Genomic DNA, 22,394 nt, shown 5'->3' with positions numbered 1-22,394 from the left:
TTGTTTGGGTGGTTTGGGCTTTTTGTTATCTTATGTCTCTCTCATACATTACAATAATTTTAGAACATCAGTAGCTTCAAGATGTAGGTTTAGTTTAGGTCCCAGGCTTAATCTGAATACCACATTTTAGCTAAATATGTGCATTTGTAAGTATATTCAAAAGTAAAAGTACTGTTGTTGACACTAATCAGTAGTTATATAGGCAAACTGCTTTGGATTTGATGGGTACGGAGCAGCCTGTAAATACAGAGAAAGAGCAAATACACATAGGGTTCTGTTAAATCTCTTATTACCAACAGGAATAAGAAGAAACTCCTATCAACCTGTTTGTGAGGGGCACTCATTCCAAGTACTGCCAGGATTTTCCTAAGTGTTGCAATCCATTCTCCAAGAAAACGGGTAGAGAAAAACGGGAAACTGAAGCTCACCAAAGTTTTCTGCACAGTTTGGTTAAACATCAGGGTTTCCAGACAGAAATTAACAATAAAAAGGCTCTGAACCCATTTCACATCCATGGCTTCAGTGACACAGAACGTCAGAGCAAGTGCCATAAACGAGAGCTATGTTTATGCAAGCAAGTTCAGGCAGCTGTAGTCTTCCTATTACCACATCATATAGTGATCGGTGGGCTGTGTTATGTGCCAGAGGAATGGCTCTACCACTGTACAGCTATCTGCAACGCTGTACTGGCTGCACCTGCAATGAAGGGAATGTGATTAATATTGTTAATACCAGTGAATTAGTATTTCAAAACCATCCATTTAGGTCAATATGGCACAAGTGTCTCAGCAGGTTGTGAGTTGGAAAGTCTGATGGTCTGAATTCCCAGCATCAGTAACACTCACTTTTTTCTTGAGCAGGAGTGCTGACATTGAAAAAAAGTAATAATAGTGATTTGAGTAAGTGTTCTAGTTCTGATTACAGGAGTATTATGCACTCTTAGTTCATCTCTTATCCATGTTCCTCCAGTGTCTCTTGGACAGTGTTGCTAGTGCTGCATAAATACAATTCTCCACTCCAGAACTGGCTGCAATTCAGTAGTGCGTGTATGTGTGAAGTGACTCTGAATAAAACAGACTATTTAAATGTAAATAGTGTTGTCATTTTACTTAGTGAGGATCACTTTAACTAATTAGGAGGACATTCATTTTACTTTAGTGTTTGAACATTGAAATAATTAATTTTAGTATAACACTGGCCTCTTTCAGTTGTTTTCACTTCTACATGTGTGCATTCACATATTTGTAAACACGTACATTAAACAAAAGTCAGAGTGATCCGTATATATTTTAGAGTTAAAAAGGGAGCCAAGGAGAGTCTAAACTGATGCCCAGTTCATGATAGCACTTAATCAAATGCTTAGTTGATCTAAACGGGTTTAGAGCACAGGCTAAGTCGGGGCATAAAACCTGGATCTAGAGTTTAGCAAAGCAAATGGAAGTCAAAATACTGTGTTCTGTGGGCTTCAGACTGGACACTAAATAACTGACAGCTGAGGCATAGGGGCAGCACCTCTAAAAAGAGACAGAACTAAATTTTTGATTTGGAAAGAAGAAGAGAAGTTGGGACATTTATAAGTGGTAGGTAAAGGCAAACCAGACTAGCTCAGGAAGAGGGATCAGGGGAGAACAGGGAAAAGACCAGAGCAACAAAGACAAATCGGAAAGAAACTTTTTATTGCAAAGTGTCATACATGGCATAAGTGGAAATGAAAAGTAATTTATAGTAGACAGTAGGTGGTGGTCTAATTATTATTGTGGTCTAATTTATAACATAATGATCTCAAGTTAATAAACTCCCACTTGCATGTAGGTAAGTGACATACATCATAAACAGCTACCTTACCTTGACTCTGTACTGCTTTATCTCCTGAACACATGGTAGGGCTGTGACCATCATAATCTCTAAGTCAGTATCAGGTGAGTTACTTATTTCCAAAGTCTCTTATTTTTCTTGTTCTATTAAGCTCACCTGCCTCGATACAGAATGTCCTTGATCATTGGCTTTTGAAGTCTTAGCAGACTTAAGTTGAAGCGAGCAGCATCACAGTGATTGCAGCTTTTATACACTTCCTGAAGCTGATCTACAGCAAATCCATGAATAAACAAGAGGTACCAGAGTTGCCCTCTTCACATTACATTGAATTTATTTGTATTCAGCAGGATTGCATTGGGACCAACTGATAGAGAAAAGAAGAGCAGCTGGTGGTGGATTAATGGAATGAGGCTCATATTGTTTGGTAGATAGGCCAGATAACTGCCCCAAATGGTTTTCATAGCATCAAGGAAAGGAGGGGGTGATTCAGTGCCTCCACAGCTGCTGTGACTTTTGCTGTTCTCTGACTATTGCTCTCCCTGCTGCCATGATGACATCCTTCACCCCACCCCTACTGCTGCTGTCAATTAATAGAGCATCTGTCCCGTTTCTGTTACTGCTGCTTTCACTGTGATTGTAGACAATTCTTTTACTTGTGCTAATGTACTTCTGTCGTGACCATAGAGACATCTGTGTCTACCTGATAGGAGTTGCAGGAGAGCTTTAGAGAAGGCAGAGCTTTCATCTTGTTACGCTGGTGAGAGTCTCTTTCCCCATTCCCTGCTTTCAGATATCTCCCAATTTATCCCATCAGCTGTTGTTGTCAGATTCAATTCACAATCACTTCTTCAGCCCCCTGTCCTCTCTTGATTTTCCTTCTGAAAGAGTAATACTACAGAATAAGCAGGATAATTTTTCTACTAAGGTCTTACATACTTCGATTCTTTTTTCAGGTTACAACCATCAGGAGCAAGCTGCTGTCATAGATAAGCTAATATATACTCCTGCTGTAGAGAGTCAGTGCGTGTAAACCGTCCCTACCTCCACTGGTATTGCTTGAGGCTGGAGTAAGCTATGCTTCAGCAACTCTTGAATTAACAGGTTATGGCTGTCTGTAGCAATATCCTGAGTACAACTCATATAGGAGCTCGTGGTCTATGAATTGTTTTGCTAATCTTCTTTTTTTCTCTAATCTGAGAATAAAATTGTGAAGATATCTAGAAAACAAAATTTGTGAAGAAAGAATTAGTAGACTGGGGAGGACTAGCTTAAAAGAGGAGTGGAGAATGATGGTCTTTGAGGAATCAAAAAGCTATTGTTAAGAGAAAAGGAGTAAAATTAGGAAGGAAACAAGGAATTATGTTGCTGGAATAGATTAGGTACCAGGAAAAGGTTTTAATGGGATGCATACAGAATAATGGAATGCTCTTTGGAGAGGCTGTGGAATTACTGAAAAACAGGTTAAGCATAGATTAGGCAAATAATTAAGGTGTGAAGAAACCTTTGGAGGTCATTGAGATCTCATGCAAAGCAGAGTAGTAATACGACTTCCACCCTGTAGTCCTGTCCAAACTGGTTTTCCATTTTGACTGCAAGGATTAATTTGGGTGACTATTCCAAAAGGCTTGCTAAAGTCAATGTAAAGTGACACTGTGCTCTTCCTCTGTCCACTGAACCAGTCATCTCCATGAAGGCAGTCAGACCTGACTGGACCCTGATAAATCCATGCTGACTGTTTTTCATCACCTTGCTGTCCTTTATGTGCATGCATATGGCTCTAAGGAGGGCTTGCTCAATGATCATTGCTGCAGCTGAGGCAGACCCACCTGTTAGTCCATGTATCCTTCTGTTTGCCCTTCTTGAAGTTATCTGTGACATTTGCTTTACTCCAGCCATCAGTAAGTTCCCCTGATCACCAACACCTGTGAAAAGGAGATCAGCATCACAGTGACATTGGCCAGATCCCTGAGCACTTATGCATGCATACCCTCTGGTCCCATGGACTTGGGTACACCTAAGACAGCATCAGCCAGGCTTTGTTCTGTCTGTGGCTGGTCTTGCTGTGGGGTAGGAACATGGATTACTTTACAAATCCTTTCTAATCTTGTGATTCTAAGACTAGCTTTATCCTGTATGAGGTCTTGTCTTTCTAGAACTTCCTTCCTGCTTTGACAAGCTCTCCTGCTTTCTCTGCTCAAATCTAAATGCTGCAAGTTTTTGAAGGGCTTTGGCAAACTGAACTGCCCAGCTGAAGTTCCTTGGTTCCCTTACTGTGCAATTACCCATCTGACGAGCCAAATGGAGTTCCAGTTAGACTTCTGAGGAAGAGCTGGGTTTTTCTTTTGTGAAAAAAAACTTGCTGTGGGTCATATTCACATCTTATTTTAAAAAGTAGAATGAAATAAATCCTACACATTAATTTTTACTTATGCACCACTTGCTGAGCCTCTGCTTGTGCTTTGTCCATGGACAAGTTTCATGTGATGCCCCAATTTGGACATATGGATTTGCATTTTTGTTTGTGCTGTTGGAGTTATGTCCATTTGTGTGTGTGTTTATAGGTCAGGTTGAGGGCTTTCTCTGCCCTTTTCCTGTTCGGCCAGACAGCATTCACGTTCCCACCTTTGACCTTTTTCTCTTTGGTTCACCTATTACTGTTTCTCTTGATGTTAAGAAAAGCGTGGTTCTGTATGTGCAAAAGCACCACTTTGTTCTTTTATATATTTAATATTAAATATATTAATATTTAAATAGCATTTTTAATATATTCTATTAAATAAAATTATGTGTAGTATAACTTCTGTTTCTCACATTTTAACAGTTTTATTATTTAATGAAATGAAAAAAAGTAAACCAGAAAAATACAGTTTTATTGACAAAGCAATTCTTGGCATGTAGTTGAAACACTAAAATATGTGTTGGAAAACTTCAAAATATTAAACCACAAAACAGACCCTGTGTTTACATGTTATGACATTTCATTATGGCTGAGACTGACATAGGACAAGATACAAAAAAAGTAATAATCGTAAGGTTAATGTTTCACAGGGTTGAAAATACATAGTTGGTTTATTAAAATGCTCTAAAATTCCTCGTTACTGGCTTGAAATCCTAGTTATAGTCTGTTTTTCTTCTGAAAAATGTTTGGATGTTTTACCTGAGTCTTTGTGAAAATATTTAAGTGTCTTTCCTCCTTCCATCAGACTTCTCATCTGTATCACCCTGAACTCAGCTATCACCTTAAGTGAGACCAAAACATTTGGACTCTCATGCTTATTAATAAATACATTAGTAGCTACACTTTAGACTGAGACATGAAGTCAAATGCTATTGAAACATTCTGTATACATATACACACATTTATACAAATCTGTGTGCATATATATGAGAAAGATCTAGGCCATTTTGAAGTAAGAATATACTGTGCTGTCAGAGCGTGTAACTGTAGAACTCTGATTTTGGTGCACCAGTGTAAAGCAAAATCTCATGTTGAAGCTAGTGTGGTTATTAAAAATACTGTGTTCAGAGCCAAGAACCTTTCCTTGTCCAAAATCTAGTTATTTCAGGTTTGGGTATCGTAGCTGAGAGCGTATCTGGCCTCTTCTTTTCTGTAACTGGCATGACTTCAGGAATAAATCAGTTGTTAGTGAGCACAGAAAGGACTTTGGAATTTCCTGCACTCCTGCTGTGTAGATTCAAATGCTATGTTTAAATAATGGATGAAGCTAAGATTATTATAATTGATCATTGTATGATTTATATGGAGTAATTATAACTAGGTTGAGAAAGAATTTTCAAAAGCTAGTTTCCTGGTAGCCAGAGCCATTAAATAACAGTGTGCTGCCAAAACAAAAATTAGGTGGGAACATAGCCACAGAGTTCAGAATGTCTGTCCTCCACCTGATTTATGACTATCCTTATGATGACAGTATCAGTGGTATTTTCCTATTAGCACCAGTAAGAGCTGTTTGAATTGTTTTTCTTATCTTTCTAAGAGAACTCTGCATTGTTTTAAGCTTAGTCAAGCGTAATAACTGGAAAACTGCAAAAATCTAATGTATAACAAAACCAAAAGGTGCAAGAGGTTTAAAAGGTTAATTAAAAGCATAATGGTCGCATTTACTGAGACAGTCCAATTAATCACTTTATTCCTGTGGTCATATGGTGCAGAAACCATTGCTACAGATAACTGATTTCTAGTGCCTCACACGTGGTCTGTGTTCATAAAATGTGTACTTCTATACAAATGGAAATACAACTTTTTATTTTAAGCTGCTTTCATTTATCTGAAAATACTTGAAAATAGTAGCTGATGTTTAACCCTGTACCCTCACATGGTATTTTCCCCAGCAGTACTGCCTCTGAACAGTATAGGAGGAGCATTGCCCCCTTGATAGTTGTAGCCTTACAGCCCTGCGGGAGGTTTGCTTACAGCTTAATGGGGTTGTAGGTATAGAAGAAATAAAGCTCTAGAAATACATCATTATGTAATGTGATCTCTCTGAAACAGTGTATATGACCAACAAAGAGAATTCTCAAGTGTCAACAAGCACATGTAAATGTAATTTTTACCACGTCAACTGGAAAAAAGGCAAAAAGAACCTTGAAGGATCAATTACAAGGGTCATAACCTTGTGTTATCTGATTTGCTATAATATTCACACAAGCTTTATTGGAATGGAACATAAATTTGAAAAATAGTGAGATTAGAAAGGACTGAAATGCTAGAGCAAAGAGCTAGAAGCTTTCTCCTGGTTTATTTTGCTGGGGCAGCACTTTAGAGGGAGCCCATTATAAGCCAGAGAACAGTAGTTATGTTAACATGGTAATTAATCAAGTCTGAGGAAAAGAGGAAACAAGTTGTGAATTCAATTCTGCAGTAATAAAAAGAAATACTGAAAGTTGCCCTGTAAATTGACATGACTTTGGTAAACAGTCCCTTACTGTGTCTTGAGAACTTGCATGCAGTAAATCACTTCTCATGGCAACCATGTAGGTTTGCCTATTTTCTCAGGTTATTCTGTATTTCCATGTGTGTTAGTTCTTTCTCAATTATATTGACTTAGAATTAAGCTAATAATAAAATACTGAACTGTGTAACGTGAGAGCATATGCAGTATCACATTTTCTCTCATATTTTACGGGGAAATTAATTAGAAGAACCCAGCTGAAACTGTGGTAATAGCCTTCCACATCACAAAACCAGCCTTTGACTCAATACAGAGCATGAATTGTGTATGGGATGACCGAGATCATTCCCTCAGAAAAAATATATTCTGTATATGGTCCTAGTCATGCATAATCCATGCCAAATGCTAGTGCATTGTAGATATGTTAAAATGACCTTTACACCCCAAAACTCTTTATGTCAGAACTGAAATAATTGGTGCAGTAATGTGAGTAACAGTGGCTGGATTAGTTTGCAACAATTGGAAGTTTCTTTGTTTAGCAGCCTCTGGTTTTATTTGTATGTTTCTGTCTCCTACATGATATACCTTGGAGAGAAGAAGTAAAAGCATTAAAGAACCAAATTCTTCAACTTAGATTATTGACAGTTCAGAAGAACTCTAGTGAATAAAATTGATTTAATTGTGCTGGCACGAATATAACGCAGAACTGCTGTCCTCAGTGCCATGTGGAAAGCTAGGGACCCTGGTATAACCTTTCATTAGATTTGTAGCAGAAATGGAAGGTGATAGATCAGGATATTTATGTGAGTGAAGACAGAAGGAATTTCAGCAGCAGACCTCAATGTTGTTAGCTCTGGGGAGCAGAGTTTCCTCTCCCTTCCTGCTTTTGTGGAACAAAACTTTAAACCAGTTCACTGTAGGGTTATAAGGCTTTCCTCTTAGATAATGTGCGAGTTGAGCAGATGTCCCTCAGCAGATGTCTCTGTCCACAGGGCTCAGCCACCTTTGAGTTTTCTGCTCAGCCTGTCCACATTCCTCCCCATAAAATAGTGGAAATACCAAAGGAAATCTTAAGACACCATTTCTCCCCTTTCTCATCAACACATATGCAGCATGGAAGTTGCAATCTCTTGCCATCTTTATCTGAAATGTCTATGAAATGCACCAGGAAATGGTCAGCTAAAGGTAGCAGGATCTAACTGTAAATGGAGACAAGAGTCCGTGTTGTAAGAGCTCACATTCAGTGTTGACCTTGGGCAGTGCAAAATGCAGTAAATAGGGCATGTGGCCTCCTTAGAATTAAACTTCCAAGAACAGACCAAGATATAGATTTATCCACCTAAAAGTCAGGAGCCTCTGCTTCCAGGTGATATCTAAAATCCTTAGCAAGGTGCTCAGAACCCTTAGAAAGTGCACAGGGAATACTGTGCGAAAATATCAAAACCCACTAACAAAACCCCCCTGCACAATAAATGTGTAGATGGACAATAAGAAATACAGAAACTGAGATTTGCTGGAGGACTTTGGACCGGAGAGGCCGGATTCACATCCTCAGGCAGGTGCATCTGTCCATGCAACAATCAATGTATGCTTCTGTGAGTAGAGGGCAGCTTGTCTTTTAATGGGCACCCAGCAGAAGATGTCATGATGCTTTAGTCATTAAGTTTGCAAACAGAATAGTCTTTGAGGAAGTGGGATGCCTTTGCTCTCTGCTCTTCTCTGTGGGTTTTCACAAAGCCTGGGAGGGTACTCTATGGATTAGGCAGTAGCTTGGTCTGGAAGGAAGGGGAGGAGTTGTAGTATGGAAAGGGTTATGATTTTTAGAGGGGATTAGAAGAAGAGAGCACAAGTGGGATCACGCCTCCACAGGCTTACAATTAAGGGAGTCATCTTCAGGGAGGGAATCCTGGTTTCCAGGCATTGCTCTTGCAAGAAAAACAACTCTCTTTCCTGGGTGCAGGCCAGAACCCAGCAGTCTGCCTCCCAGGGAGAGCTCTCATCCTTGGCCTGAAGCATCGTGCTCTCTCTACATGCGCTGTTTTCCTGTGTAACTTCCTGAAAACACTTTAGAATGAGATGGTTTGAGAACCCTTCTGGGAAATGAGAACAGTGGTTCTGAGTCTCCATGTTAAGGGTGGCATTGAACCAAAGCCTTCTAGATCCCGACTGATGATTCACCAGTGGAGTCGCATAAAAACAAGGGCCAGGATGTTTTGAAAAAGACTTAGGGTGTAGCAGTTATTCATAACATGGTTGCTGAGTGATGAACACTTCCAAATAAACTGTTGGTTCATACTAAGCAGTGCAAATGTTGTCGCCCTGGTTATAGCTGAGACTGTATTGTCTTCAATTTAAAAGGTAAAGCACCTGCTTATGATTATGGAAAAGGTCTGAAGTAGGCCTGACTGTTCTCTAAATGCTGATGAGCAAGAAAACAAGTAGAACCCCAGAATAATATGTATGTATATCAGTCTCATGATGTCTCAGGGATGACTCGGTTTTTCTTTGCCATTTGGGATTAGAAATAATTTGTCCAGGAAAATGGTAGCTTATTTGAATCCATTAAAATGCAGATGACAATATTTCCCATGATTTCCTTATTTTTTAATCTGCTCTTCTTATAAAGCAGAAGTACTTTGGTGAGCCCCATGGCAGTACTTTTGTTAAAGTGGGATCGTGATTCTCCTCTTTATTCTGGTCAGTTTTTGGTTCCTATATGCCATATTCTGTGTCTGTATTGGAGTAGGCCCATACCCATGTGGTCACCTCTATCACTTTGTAATTTTGCTTTCCATAACATTAACATTTATCGCTCTCTTTACAGCAGTCCCTTCACTAAAACACTTAGAAAACCTACTAATGCTAATTACTTGCAAATAGTAAAGGTAATTTTAAATAGCAGCTTCAGTAAATTGCTTTTTATGTGCTGTAAGAAAATGGAAAACTAAGTGTCCATTTTGCTGTTTAGTAAGAATGTTATAGAGCAAGTAGTAGTCCTTTTGCTCTTTCCATCTAGTGGGAGCATGACTAAGAAGCACCCAATATCCACTGAGAATCCCTTCTTGTCCGCCATGGTGTTAACAGGAGTTGAGGAGACAGCCAAAGGCTCAGTAGGTGCAGAAATGAAATGGAAATGCAAGAGAGGTGAAAAATTAAGGTGAAGAGTCTGTGAAAGAGGGTGAAGCATAAGGAAGATCACACTGGGCAGGGAAAATCCTATTAAAACTTCAGAAACATCTCTGGATAAAAGACAGGAGTGTTTGGCTGTCGCTTTCTGGTGTTTATGGGAGCAAGAGTCCAGAACCACTGCATCTGTAACAGTGTTGGGCCAGGGAGAGGGGGGTTCAGAAATAGCTAACATCAAAGTGGTTGCACCTTATACTGTAATACGAGGCCTGCTTTTTCATCACTAAAATTTATCAGAAAGATACTTCTCAGCTTGCATGCACATATTACATGTACAGTAGAAGAGCTGTGGGCCAGTGATCCAGGTAGAGGTAAGTTAGTATCAGTAAGCCAGTTCCTGCTACCCCAGAGTTTTGGCATGTAGTGTACAACAAACTTCTGGTAGAGTATGCTTTTAGGCATCCCCTCTATGGGTATTGGAACTGCTGCTTTCCCACCAAGGCAGCACCTCCATGACTCTGCCTGCACCACATCAGGGTAGCACCCATAGCAGCAAAGCAGCTCTCAGCTGCTGTTGGGCCCCTTGCCATGGGTATGAACCGGTGCCTCACACACAGGCATGAGGCATCACTTATCACCTGCCTGGAAGTAACTTACTTCAGTCGGCAGTGATTTGGCAGGAGTGGAAAGCTGCATGATTTGGCAGAGATTTCCAGAATGGGCCCAAGGCAAAGCAGACTTTGGAGAGAGGAAGCTCTGGGACTGGAAATGGTGATGGGAAGAAATCGTTACTTGTCCCGGGCTGCTGCTTTGATCTCCCTCTATCCGTATCCAAGTGTCCCTAGAGGGGGGGAACTCAGGAAGGATCTCCTTACACAAACCTTTCCCAAAGGATGCTGGCAGAAAAAGTAGCTCAGGATTAGATCCATTTGCTCTTAACGTAGTCAGTACCTAGTAAGAGCCAAACTCCTGCCTGTCTTAATAATTTAAGCTTTGCAGAACAGAAGCTGGGTGAAATTTTGACCTTATGCATTACTGCTGAGTAAGTAATCCTCAGGAACACTCTCAGTATGGTTAACTGTTGTAGTTACTGCAGGATTTAGGAATAATTATGTTGTACTTTTGCAATAAATAAAGGATCGAGTGTGTTCTGGGTTGGAAATTTTGCATTAAAATATGGTTTAAAACCTCGGGACAAGTTGGTATTAATGAGAAGAGGTGGTTTAGGTAGTTTCATGTCACTCAAATGCAGTTGGTGCATGTTGTATATAGTCTTGGTTTTTAAGGGTAAAAATCATTTGTATAATGTGATGCTCAATATATGCCAGAAACAATACCTGGGGACATATGTTTCAAAATAGGTAAGGCAAGTGGCATGTTACAGCCAGGGCTAGTTCAAAAAACAACCAAAAAAAATCCTGTGATCCGTGTTCAAAGTTGACATGTAGAGGAATGTGAGTCTTGGGTATATATAAATTGCATGAATGATGTGAGTATGTGTAACTTGTTTGTGAACAATTTGCAGCTAATTCAGCTTTTATCAAAGATAACTTTCAGTGCTGTTTGTGCTCAGTGAATTGGCTTCTGCTCTACTTTTTAAAGAGATTGATTAACCTGTCTCTTTTGATTTTTGAGGTGTTCATATTCACAGTGCTTTTTAATTCTGTAGCAACATTTGCTACAGTTTGGACCCTTAATGGAAATAATATCTATGATTATCAGCAAAGAGGCTCTTTATTACGTCTTGGTTTTTCTTTAAAGCGTGCTTTATAATGTATCACAGAGCAAGCTGGTGTCTGTTCATATTGCAATGCCCCATTCGGAGCTCTTCCACAGAATCTTGTTTTGAAGAGTGGAATTCAGCAGTTGACTCCAGGCACAAATAACCATGTAATTACTCTGCAATCACACAGTAATTAGCAGGCGCTATTCATATATTGCATAATTATATGCCCAGCAGATTACATAGTAATTATATTTGTACTAAACATATAATTCTATATACTGTATTAAGAAAAAACTTTGCAAGTTCATAGTTAAGATTATAGTGGATGTTAATGTAGTACAACATTTTATATAGAAGTGTTACAATTTTCTGAGAGGGTTGTATTTTGGATATCTGCTGCATCTGGTGTTGCTTGATCTGTGGGAGGCTGCTACTGAAAGAAATGCTTGGCTCTGTTAAATGTCGCATGTTTATAATTCTGTAATTTATGAAGGTAAGAAGCAAAAAGTTGCAGTTTATTGTGCAAGAAGTTTATTGTGCAAGATTGGGAAGGACTTGGAGCGTGAATGTTAAATGTGCAAAGGTTAAATGTATGAACCTCCTGAAGGTAGTTGCCGTATATTACTACAGTGAAAAACAAATCTAATGCTACTTATGCGTTGCGTTATTTCTGGACAGAATCACAGAATAGTTAGGGTGGGAAAGGACCTTAAGATCATCTAGTTCCAACCCCCTCTGTCCAGCCTGGCCTTGAACACTGCCAGGGTTGGAGGGTTCACAACTTACTTGGGCAACCCATTCCAGTGCCTCACCACCCTCACAGTAAAGAACTTCTTCCTTATATCCAATCTACACTTCCCTTGTTTGTTTGAACCCATTACCCCTTGTCCTATCACTACAGTCCCTAATGAAGAGTCCCTCCCCAGCATCCCTATAGGCCCCCTTCAGGTACTGGAAGGCTGCTGTGAGGTCTCCATGCAGCCTTCTCCAGGCTGAACAGCCCCAACTTTCTCAGCCTGTCTTCATACAGGAGGTGCTCCAGTCCCCTGATCATCCTCGTGGCCTCCTCTGGATTTGTTCCAACAGTTCCATGTCCTTTTTATGTTGAGGACACCACAACTGCACACAATACTCCAGGTGGGTTCTCATGAGAGCAGAGTAGAGGGGCAGGATCACATCCTTCGACCTGCTGGTCACGCTCCTTTTGATGCAGCCCAGGATACGGTTGGCTTTCTGGGCTATGAGCTCACACTGGAGCTGGCTCATGTTCATTTTCTCATCAACCAGCACCCCCAAGTCCTTCTCTGCAAGGCTGCTCTGAATCTGTTCTCTGCCCAGCCTGTAGCTGTGCCTGGGATTGCTCCAACCCAGGTGTAGGACCTTGCACGTGGCATGGTTAAGGCATGTGGAGGAGCAGAGGTGTATATATGTGTATAGCTCTGTAATGCTGAGTGTACGCTGGCATCCAAGGCCCATCTTGGACACAGTCAGTTCAAGCAAGTACAGTACCTCAGCGCAGAGCATCCCCCAGGCTGCATCTTCTCTTCCTGCCATGGAAAACCAGAAAAAGTTGATGTCCTGATATGGGAATGGGCATTGGCATAGTAAGAGAATGCAGTGGAGTGGCATTGAGTTGTAGAAGGGCCTTGGATTGAGTTTATAGGAAAAGCTGGAATATCTGTTAAGAAAGGTTTCTAAGAGAAACTCAGAGCTTTAGGTCATTGGAGATGTTTTACGTTTGGCCAAACCTCCCTAGGAGGTTGCTGCAGAGTTTTAGTTATTTACAAAGTGTTTTGTTCAGCTTGCAAAATCTGCAGCAATGGGAAGTTAATGTATTTTCTTAGATCTGTGATGTTGGCATTCCTAATATCCAGAGCAGCATTACAATTATTCTTAATTGAATTTTGCATTCTAATTCCAGTTGCCTTCATTTTCAACCAAAGCATATATTGGGTTTTAATATCTGGATAAAGTATTGCAAAATTGAATGTGTAATTATAGCCTTAACTTTTATCTGAGTTTAATTTTTTTCTGTAACTTCTTGTAGGGGAGAATGGGTTGGGTTTTTTTCAGTTACTTATTAATTCTACATCAGCTTCCTCAAAACTTGTAAACTTGTAAAACTTCCAGGGTTCAGGTGGCATCTATAGATCTCATATAAGTGTCTTTAACTAAGTGTGGAGCTTACAGGCCTTGTGGGTGGCCTTAGATATCTCACAGTCATAGGGCTGCACCTGCTTCCCTTTCTGCCTGGGTGGGCTGTTCTCATACCTCAAAAGCTATAGTAACAGGCATGTGGCTTTTAGTTCTGCAGGGTACATGAATTACATTTAAATATTGTTACTTGTTGTAGGCGCTGAATGTCATTTATACGGTTCAAGGAGAAAATAAGAAATGTCAGAGCCATACAAAACCAGAGTCAGAAGCCCACTTGCTGTGTTCGTGTGTGATAGGCTAAACGTATCCCAACCAACTTACCAACGGTTTTAATAGCTTTTTATTGAGGCCAGGTGTTACCCCGTATTCATCCTGCATGTCTGCTACAAGATGAAGTACAGCCTGCCCGGTGTAATGGTCATTTATTTGCCAGCATTCTGTTCTTAACGCATGCCTGTGCTCTCGCTTACTTGTTAAACCATTACCCTAAGAAACTTAAGGACTGGTTGCAGTTTCTGGTGCTGAGGGTTGTACATGTGACAAGTATATTAATCAAGATCTCATTGACAGTGAAACAAACAGAAAAAAACATCAAACCGACGTATAAATGTGCCGCGTTTCTTACTGCTGTTGTGTTGTTTTTTCTAGTGGAGCCAGTACTTTCAAAGGGGAACAATTGCTTGGATGCAGCAAAAGCTTGCAACCTAAATGATACCTGCAAGAGGTTCAGATCTGCTTACATAACCCCCTGCACCAGCAGCACGTCTAATGAAATCTGTAACAAGCGGAAGTGTCATAAGGCCCTCCGGCTATTTTTTGACAAAGTCCCCCCAAAGCACAGCTACGGGATGCTCTTCTGCTCCTGTCGAGACGTAGCCTGTACAGAAAGGAGACGGCAGACTATTGTTCCTGTGTGTTCATATGAGGACAGGGAGAAACCAAACTGCCTGAATTTACAAGAATCCTGCAAGAAGAATTACATCTGCAGGTAAGATAGCACATGGCAGGGGAGTGATTAATGAGGCACCAGAGAGGAACTTTATGGTACAGCTGGATTTGTCAGGAGTAAGGGTCAGAATACCCAGTAGGGAAAAGGATGAGTCAAGGGGAAAAAGCAAACGCCTCTGACATCCTTAGCGGACTAACAAAAGCCTGCATTTAGTTACAGTGTGTGCCTTCTCCAGAACTGTTCACAGCTACTCCCTCGTGTAACGGGGGAATCTTTAAACCTCCAGTTTATATTGCACAGGTTTTTGTTGGAAACATTTTTCTCATTGGTGTCTCCATGAAATGGTGTTTCAGGTCTCAGAATGATTTTTGTGTCCCATTAGTGACCAGATGACAGAAAAAATGATTCATTATAAATGAGGTTTATTTGCATTGTAATCGTAAATTATGTTTTAGTTTGCATTGTAATAGTAAATTAGTGTGGACACTAACAGTTGTGAATATAGGCCACATGTTGGAGTTTATAAATGGTCGTCATACACTGCTTGTGGGGTTTTTTCTTTATTGGAAAAGAAGTCCACATGTGTAGACTAAATCCTACTGTCTTATAGAGCTGTTTTGGCCTTGGAATTGTTTTATCTTCCCTCCCCTGACAAGGGTGCTGGGCTGATACAATTGGAGGGTCATTGGTTCTCTGACCCAATTCCCAGCCTGTTTGCCTCTGCGTGTTCAGGATGGGGAGGCAGCACAGAGCACTGCTTCGCAGGACAGGCTGGGTCCTTTCACCATCATTGAGCTTCCTGCAGACTGTCACACAGCACTCATTCAGTGGCTACAAGGCCTCCTTTGCCCTTAGGAAATGCTTTAGTCCTACTTAGCATTGTGTATGTTTGTATTAGAACGTTGCTATGCTAATGTCATATTTATGAAGTTATGCCCAAGAGTCTTGCTCATTTCTAATATGTAAATTCCTTGTAGATTACCCAGTTCTGTGAATTAACAAGTATGGAAATAAACACTATTGTGAAATGTCAGAGGCACTGAATAGATGATATAAATCTTAGTACATATTTACATATGCCTGGTAGAATATTTATGTTGAAGTTTGTTTATGAGGATGTCCACTGCTGATCTTAAACATTTACCTGTAGCACCTCAGATGTGCCTGGGTGTTGTTCAGAGGTGAGGGGGCGAGCAGTGCCCTACCCTTGATGGTTTAGGGGAAATTTGGAGCCAGATTCCTGCTGATCTGAATGAGAGCTTATTTAAATCAGAGCAGGGTTCTCATTTTAGTCCTGTGAGTTCCATCCAGCACCGTCATAGCTGATGCTATTGCAGTTTATGAAAGCTGGATGCATGTAGTCTCAGGTACCTATTTTCCATTTCCATGTTGTGTCATTGGTCTTTTTGCTTATACATATTGACTTCCCTATACACAGGTCCTGTTAATTAGTAGAGTTACAGTGCCTTTACTGTGTTTTCTGCCAAACTTCCATTGCACTGTAAGTGCCAATGAAACGGGAGACAGGATTTTATAGGAAGATTTGCTATTATTCAGGCTGCGTTCAGGAATTACTTAGTTAAATTAATGCCATTACTTGTCTCATGACTGTGTTTTCCTTTGGTCAGCTTTGATCTAATGTTGTCTCAGCAGCTAAGTTTTTAATGACATTTTGTTTAATTTGCCTTTATGAGTCTGGTGTTGTGTGCTTTCTCCATTACAATACTGCGGAGGAAAGCCTAGTAAATCTCTGCTCCATTGCCATAAGTTGCAGCCAGCACTGGGGTAAAAATGGTTTCTTTACAGGTCCTTCCTGTGGCTTCTTTCGCTTCAAAATGACTAGACATTTGGCTCTTCCAAGGCTCAGTGAAACCTTGACTGTGAGGGTGAGGGACAGCACTGGTACAGGGGAATGGGTGGGCAAAGGCCAGAGCTGTCTGCGGCTCAGTCAGTGAGTGCAGCACTTAGGTTCTATGCCTGGAGGTAAAGCAAGCTTGATATGTTGCTGAGAGTCATCTTGCGTAGGTGTTAATACCTCCTGGGCTGTCTAAACTGTTAGTATGTTTAATACATTCCCTCTTCCCTGACATGGAGAGGAGGAATCAGCAGCAGAGCTGTTCCAGCCTATCCTTAGGATGAAAGATGCTTTGTCTCTGTGACTTGTGCACTTAGAGGGAGTTGGTGTGATTTGTCCTGCAGGAAGGCAGGGTCTTGGGCAGGGGAAGAGAGAAGAGGGAGATCTTCCTCCCTGGTATTGAAAGTATTGGCACTGATAAGTATCAGTCCTCATAGTAATTCCAGAAATGTTAAGAATAATTAAAAGGAGTAGTCAGTAGTATTCCAACTCTCATAGCTTCTACTTCATTTTGAAATCAGAAAGAGTATCTAAATGGGAGAATAATTTGAGAATATGTTCTGCCTACTGTGAAACCGAGTCATTTAGAAACTATTATTTGTGTGCCTATTACATCTATCAAAGCTGCTTTGTAATGGTGGTTAAGACAAGCGGGACAAGTTCTAAAGGGTTTCTGAAATTACACTCACAAATGGTTTCTGAATGTTGCATGAATCTGCCCATGCTCTGTATAAAATATCAACTGGACCTCTGCAAACAGGTATTGAAACATTTGGGTTTGGGTGCTCTTTTAAGAGCTTTGTCCCAGATGCATATATCGCTGAATCTGAAACAGTTAAGAGCAGGAAAGGGATTTGGCCAAACTGCAAATACCACTAACTGAGATGGCAGGACATTTTACTTATTTTTCACTCTTTCATTCTTTATTCTATCAGTTTTATGACATAAATTCTCAATTGAGGGAAAAAGACACTAGAAATGTCAGGAAATGCAAATAAGTTCTGGCTTATGTAAACAGTCCTAATTTTCCAGCTTCACCGGAATACTGAATGGTTCACTTTCACTATCATTTTTGTGCTGCCTTTACTTGTATGCCAGTCCATTTCCACCTGTGAAACCAATTGGAGTCTCTGGCATTAATTAAATTAATTAAACTTCAGAAAGTTGACTGGCAGGCTTGAAAGATAGCACTCTGCTGTGCATGCAGGAGGCCAGGGTGCTTCATTTTTGCCACCACTGCGTTTGATGGTATTTCAAATACTATTTTCTTTGAGTAATGAAAGTGTGATTCATTAGTTTGGTCCTTTTAATAATCTGTGGCTTGAATTTCCATAGTTCTTCTGTCTCCTGGATATGTTCAGAAGGCACCGACCAGAATGATAATGGCACAGACATGTGTTTATTAAAAGAAGGGTATCAGTCCAGTCATGTGCTGCAAAGGTCTGCAGAGAAGGGCGGCATAACATGAGACATTTTTTGTTAATATAAAGATCTAGTAGCAGCATGTTTCTTGTCTTCCATATTTGCTATATTCAGAATAGTTGATCAAATCATTGAGGCTCATTTTCAAGATAAAATAGCCAAAAAGTATCTATTCACTTATTCCAGAAGACAGATGTTTGGACATTTTTTCCCCGCCTAAAATAAATACTATTCGTGTTTTGCCTTTAGTTCTCTGAAAAACACACATTGCTGGCGACAGCTATTTGATACTGAAAGAAAACCAGATAGAATGGTTGCATCATGCATTTAAATAACTTTTCCTCGTGGAATGTCTGAAGGATAATAACGAAATGTCCTATTAGGTTTCAGTAGATGGGTCATCTCCCTAAAAATACAAGCAGGGTGTTTTCAGCACTGTATTCAGAATGCTAAATCGTTATACATGTGCTTTCACTGGTGCGTTTTTACCTATAGACTGGATGGGTGACCAGAAACTAGACAAAATCTTATTGCAAGCACCCATTCAATTCTGTATGAAAGGTATCTGCTTCTACAGATACAAGAATGCTGGGTGAAGATATGCAAACATTTTCATCAGTGCATAAAAGAGTTCATCCACAGTAAAAGCTAGAACAAAAGCCCAGCTGTTTGCTGTGTTTCCTGAAAACATAAGAAACTTGCCAAGAAGTTAATTTTCCTTATTTAAATGCTGTTGAACATTTTCAATGCTAAGTAACCATGAAAGGGAGTCACTGTATCTGTGATTCTTTTCCATCAGACATGTGCTAACCTGCAAGTGCTTTATACCAGTACCTGTTCATAAAAGTGGTTCTGGGCTGTTCCTGCAACAAGTACCAATAGAGACTGCAAACACAGCACCCCCATGGATAAGATTTTCCAGAGAGGGTGGTTCACCACTGTAGGCAAATCTGTGATGAGATGTTATGAATGTGCGGTCAGCCTTTTTTGTCCTGCTGTAGGAGAGGGAGAGCCCAGCATCTTGAGTTAGGAGGGACCCTTCTTTGGTTCCAGCATTAACAGCTAGCAGGGAGGAATGCGTGGAAAAAGGGAAGAAGAACTATGCCATTTTCCTCAAATTTTCTATTCTTTCTCTTTCATTTTTCTCACTTTCCCCCTTTTTTCTCAAGTCTTTCCCTTGCTTAGTCTCCTTTCATCTCCTCTTTCCAGATCTCCCAGTTATTATCTGACTCTCACTGCCTCTCCGTATTTGAATTCTGTTATGGTCACTTACAGTACCTCCTCACCTGCTCCTCTGTATATGTGCTTTTCCTCCCTCAGTGTTCTGCCACAGTCTAGTGATCATCTGTAATTCAGCAAATGAGAGGGAAAACATAGGTGCTACCTCCCTTTCTCAGCCTTGTAGGTTATACTAGTTACAATTCACTTGGCCAACTACTAAGCCTCACTGCTCAGTCTGAGACTGGCTCTAGCTTTATGTGTTAAAACGACGCTTAGATATTTTCATGAAGGACATTATACAGTAGCATTATACAGTTCTGTATAACAGAGCTGTATTTGCATCCCTCCAGGGTATTTATATCAGTTTGGCACTCAAAGCAGTCTGGCAGCTCCTTGAGATGATTGTTTTGCTGTGGGTATGCAAAACCAGGACGACAACATAGTTTTTGTAATGCTGTTAAGGACATTAAAACAGGGACACTCTTGATTTCTAGAGTCATGCAGGCTATGCCTGTATTGCATGTTTGGAGACTAGAGTCGGGGAGTGGGCGAAATAGTTCATGTGCTGCCTGAGTCACCCTGCACTACATGTAGGATGTCTGCAGTGTAATAGGGTTAGCCTGAGCTTGGGCTACCTGCAGATCCTCCCTGCTCTGTGCATGACATCAGGAAGGCTCCTGTGACTGCAAAACCCCAAGTGGAATAGGGAAAAAAGTAAAGCTCCCTTTCAGCCCATATATTGCAGCATGCCCGCACCTCATGTCTATAAGCACAGCCCGAATTTGAAGAATGATTTTTATGCACGTATATATGTACTCAAGCATGTATATATATGTATATATTGCTGGAGGTACCCTATTTATTTAAATGAAAGAAACCCCAGATGTTAATCCATTTTAAAGAATGAAAGGTGAAGATGATGACTGTTCAGAAAATTCAGACAATGGGATCTGGAGGGAGGTGGGACAGAAGCTGGTGTGCTCTGCAGAGGAAGCCTGAGAGTGTAGTGCAGTGTGTGTGGGGGGAATTGCTAGCCTGGAAAAAGATATTAATGCAGTCTCTGCAAAATAAGCACAAACCTTTCTAGTCAAGGCAATTTAAAGATAGAAAATGCTGCGATATCATATTATTTTTCCTCCTTTCTAGTCCTTTATGTGATTCATTACATTGATGTCTTCTGTTAGCAGAGTAAAATAGAGTATTACTATCCCCTCCCCCCATAAACAAAAGTAATTTTAAGTTTCTTCCCTCTGAATAAAACTCAGAATGAATCAAGCAGTTCCTCCTTAAGACACATCCATAAATCCCTTTGGAATCCAAAAATCAGAACATCCAGCAAAAGAAGACTGCTTTGTCCCTGTTAAAGTGTAGATGGATCTCATTCTGCTGTGCCAAGATCTGCTTGGCCAGTCCTCATTTATACTCCCTCTGTTCTGCTTAAGAGGGTCTTGAAGATTAAAAGCTTGCTGGGTGATTGACATTTCTCCAAAAGAAGCAAAGGCACAAGGATATAGTAATTAGAAAAAAAAGGCTCAGCTTTGTTCCTGCACCCAACTTCACATTGCTTTGTGCTTTAACAATGAAGAGAGCCTCACAGGGGGTTTATGCTCCAAGAAGCGGTAACTAGACGGTATCTTTACGCTGGGGTCCCTTGTCAGGCAAGCTTGAATCTCTCTAAGTGGCATTTCTTCAGTCAGCTAGAATTCAGCTGATTCCTGAAACCCAGCTCCGCAAAAAGGGAGCATAATTCTTTTCTGCCCATTAACTGTAAAACACAACTTAGGGCTCAACATTCAGTCAGAGCTGTTTGATTCAGATGACTTCTATTGTGCATGATGCAGCTTTGACAGTATTCCTGATGTTGCTGAGGTCCTGCTAATGCTTTCAGGTTAACTTTTAAGGTTAAGAACAAACTATGACAACATTATTATTACCTGTTCTACAAGGATGACAAAGTGAAAGAAGGAATAAAGTACATGTGTGTGAATGTACAGCAATCAGAAAACAAACTTGGATACAAAAGATTAGACCTTTACAAGCTGTATTTAGATACCTTGCCTTCGATTGTCACTCCCTTTTCAGACAAAACTACTCAGTGGGTTGAAGTACTTGCATCACCACTAAGCTTTAGCTTTAGGAACTTGAGGTCACCTGTAGGATCCTTCATAGAATCGTAGAATCATTTATGTTGGAAGAGCCCATTACATCGAGTCCAGCTGTTAACACTGCCAAGTCCACCACTAAACCATGTCCCTAAGTGCCACATCTACCTGTCTTTTAAATACCTCCAGGCATGGTGACTCCTCAGCTTCCTGTGGAAGCCTGTTCCAATGTTTGACAACCCTTTTGATGAAGAATTTTTCACTAATATCCAGTCTAAATATCCCCAGGCACAACTTGATGGCCATTTCCTCTTGTCATATAACTTGTTACTTGGGAGAAGAGACTGACACCTTGCTACAACCTCCTGTCACATAGCTGTAGAGAGCAACAGTGTCACTGCATATCATTTTGTCTAAAAAAGCCTGGTTTTTTTTATCCTAAGTGAGAAGGGAAAACTACTTGTATAGTTTAAGGAATAAAGAGACTACAGATTAGAAAGACAAGCCAGGAACGGGGTTACAGCAGGTCAGATGTGACCCATTTTGTTTTGTTCGTTTATCAGGGGAAGATTATACTACATATATGAATTAAGCAGTTTCACCCATGTTCAGTCAAAAATACTGAAATCCAGGGAAGTTAAATTCGGCATTAAGCTTTAATAAAGATTTAAATTCAGAGCTACTCATGTTCTTACAGTTAAGCCAGCACTTAATTGCTTTGCTGGACGGGTTTCCAGTAAGGGTACTGCTGCTGCTGATTCGTTGAATTGTTAGTTGAGAGATTTTTGTAGAGAGGAATTTAACATCCACCTGTTTGTATGAGTAGTTTCCATCCACTAATCTGTTAAATCTGGTGAAGAGAAGGGTTTTGATCCCTTCTAATGTGCACCCAGTAACATTTGGCTAACTTTCTGTTTCTGGGCCAGAGAAAGGGTGTATATCTCACACAGTGTTTTGTCACTTACTTCAAACCACGTATATGCTACAGGCAAGAAGCTGTTGTATGTTTAATGTGTATAACAGAACTATTATATCAAGTCCATTCCCAATGTACTTCCTCTGACATCAGCGACTTCAGTGGATTTATTCCAGGGATGAATTTGGCTATTCC

The 22,394-nt window shown here is 40.4% G+C and overlaps 1 protein-coding gene across 3 annotated transcripts in view; it reads left to right on the top strand.

Annotated features, from left to right (window-relative positions):
- GFRA1 (GDNF family receptor alpha 1) overlaps nucleotides 1-22,394 on the top strand; it is a 144,675-nt gene that overhangs the window by 75,279 nt on the left and 47,002 nt on the right. For all 3 annotated transcript variants that reach the window (XM_061372771.1, XM_061372772.1, XM_061372773.1), the window contains exon 4: nucleotides 14,383-14,722. In XM_061372771.1, the coding sequence (XP_061228755.1) occupies nucleotides 14,383-14,722 (340 nt within the window). The remainder of the gene's footprint in view (nucleotides 1-14,382; nucleotides 14,723-22,394) is intronic.

The sequence above is a fragment of the Neopsephotus bourkii genome, unplaced genomic scaffold, assembly GCF_033783945.1.
Source record: "Neopsephotus bourkii isolate Nb327-2 ecotype Australia unplaced genomic scaffold, CSIRO-AGI_Nbou_v1 NB_1615, whole genome shotgun sequence".
Classification (NCBI taxonomy): domain Eukaryota; kingdom Metazoa; phylum Chordata; class Aves; order Psittaciformes; family Psittacidae; genus Neopsephotus; species Neopsephotus bourkii.
The sequence above is the reverse complement of the archived record's forward strand: the minus strand, read 5'-3'. Positions and strand labels throughout refer to the sequence as shown.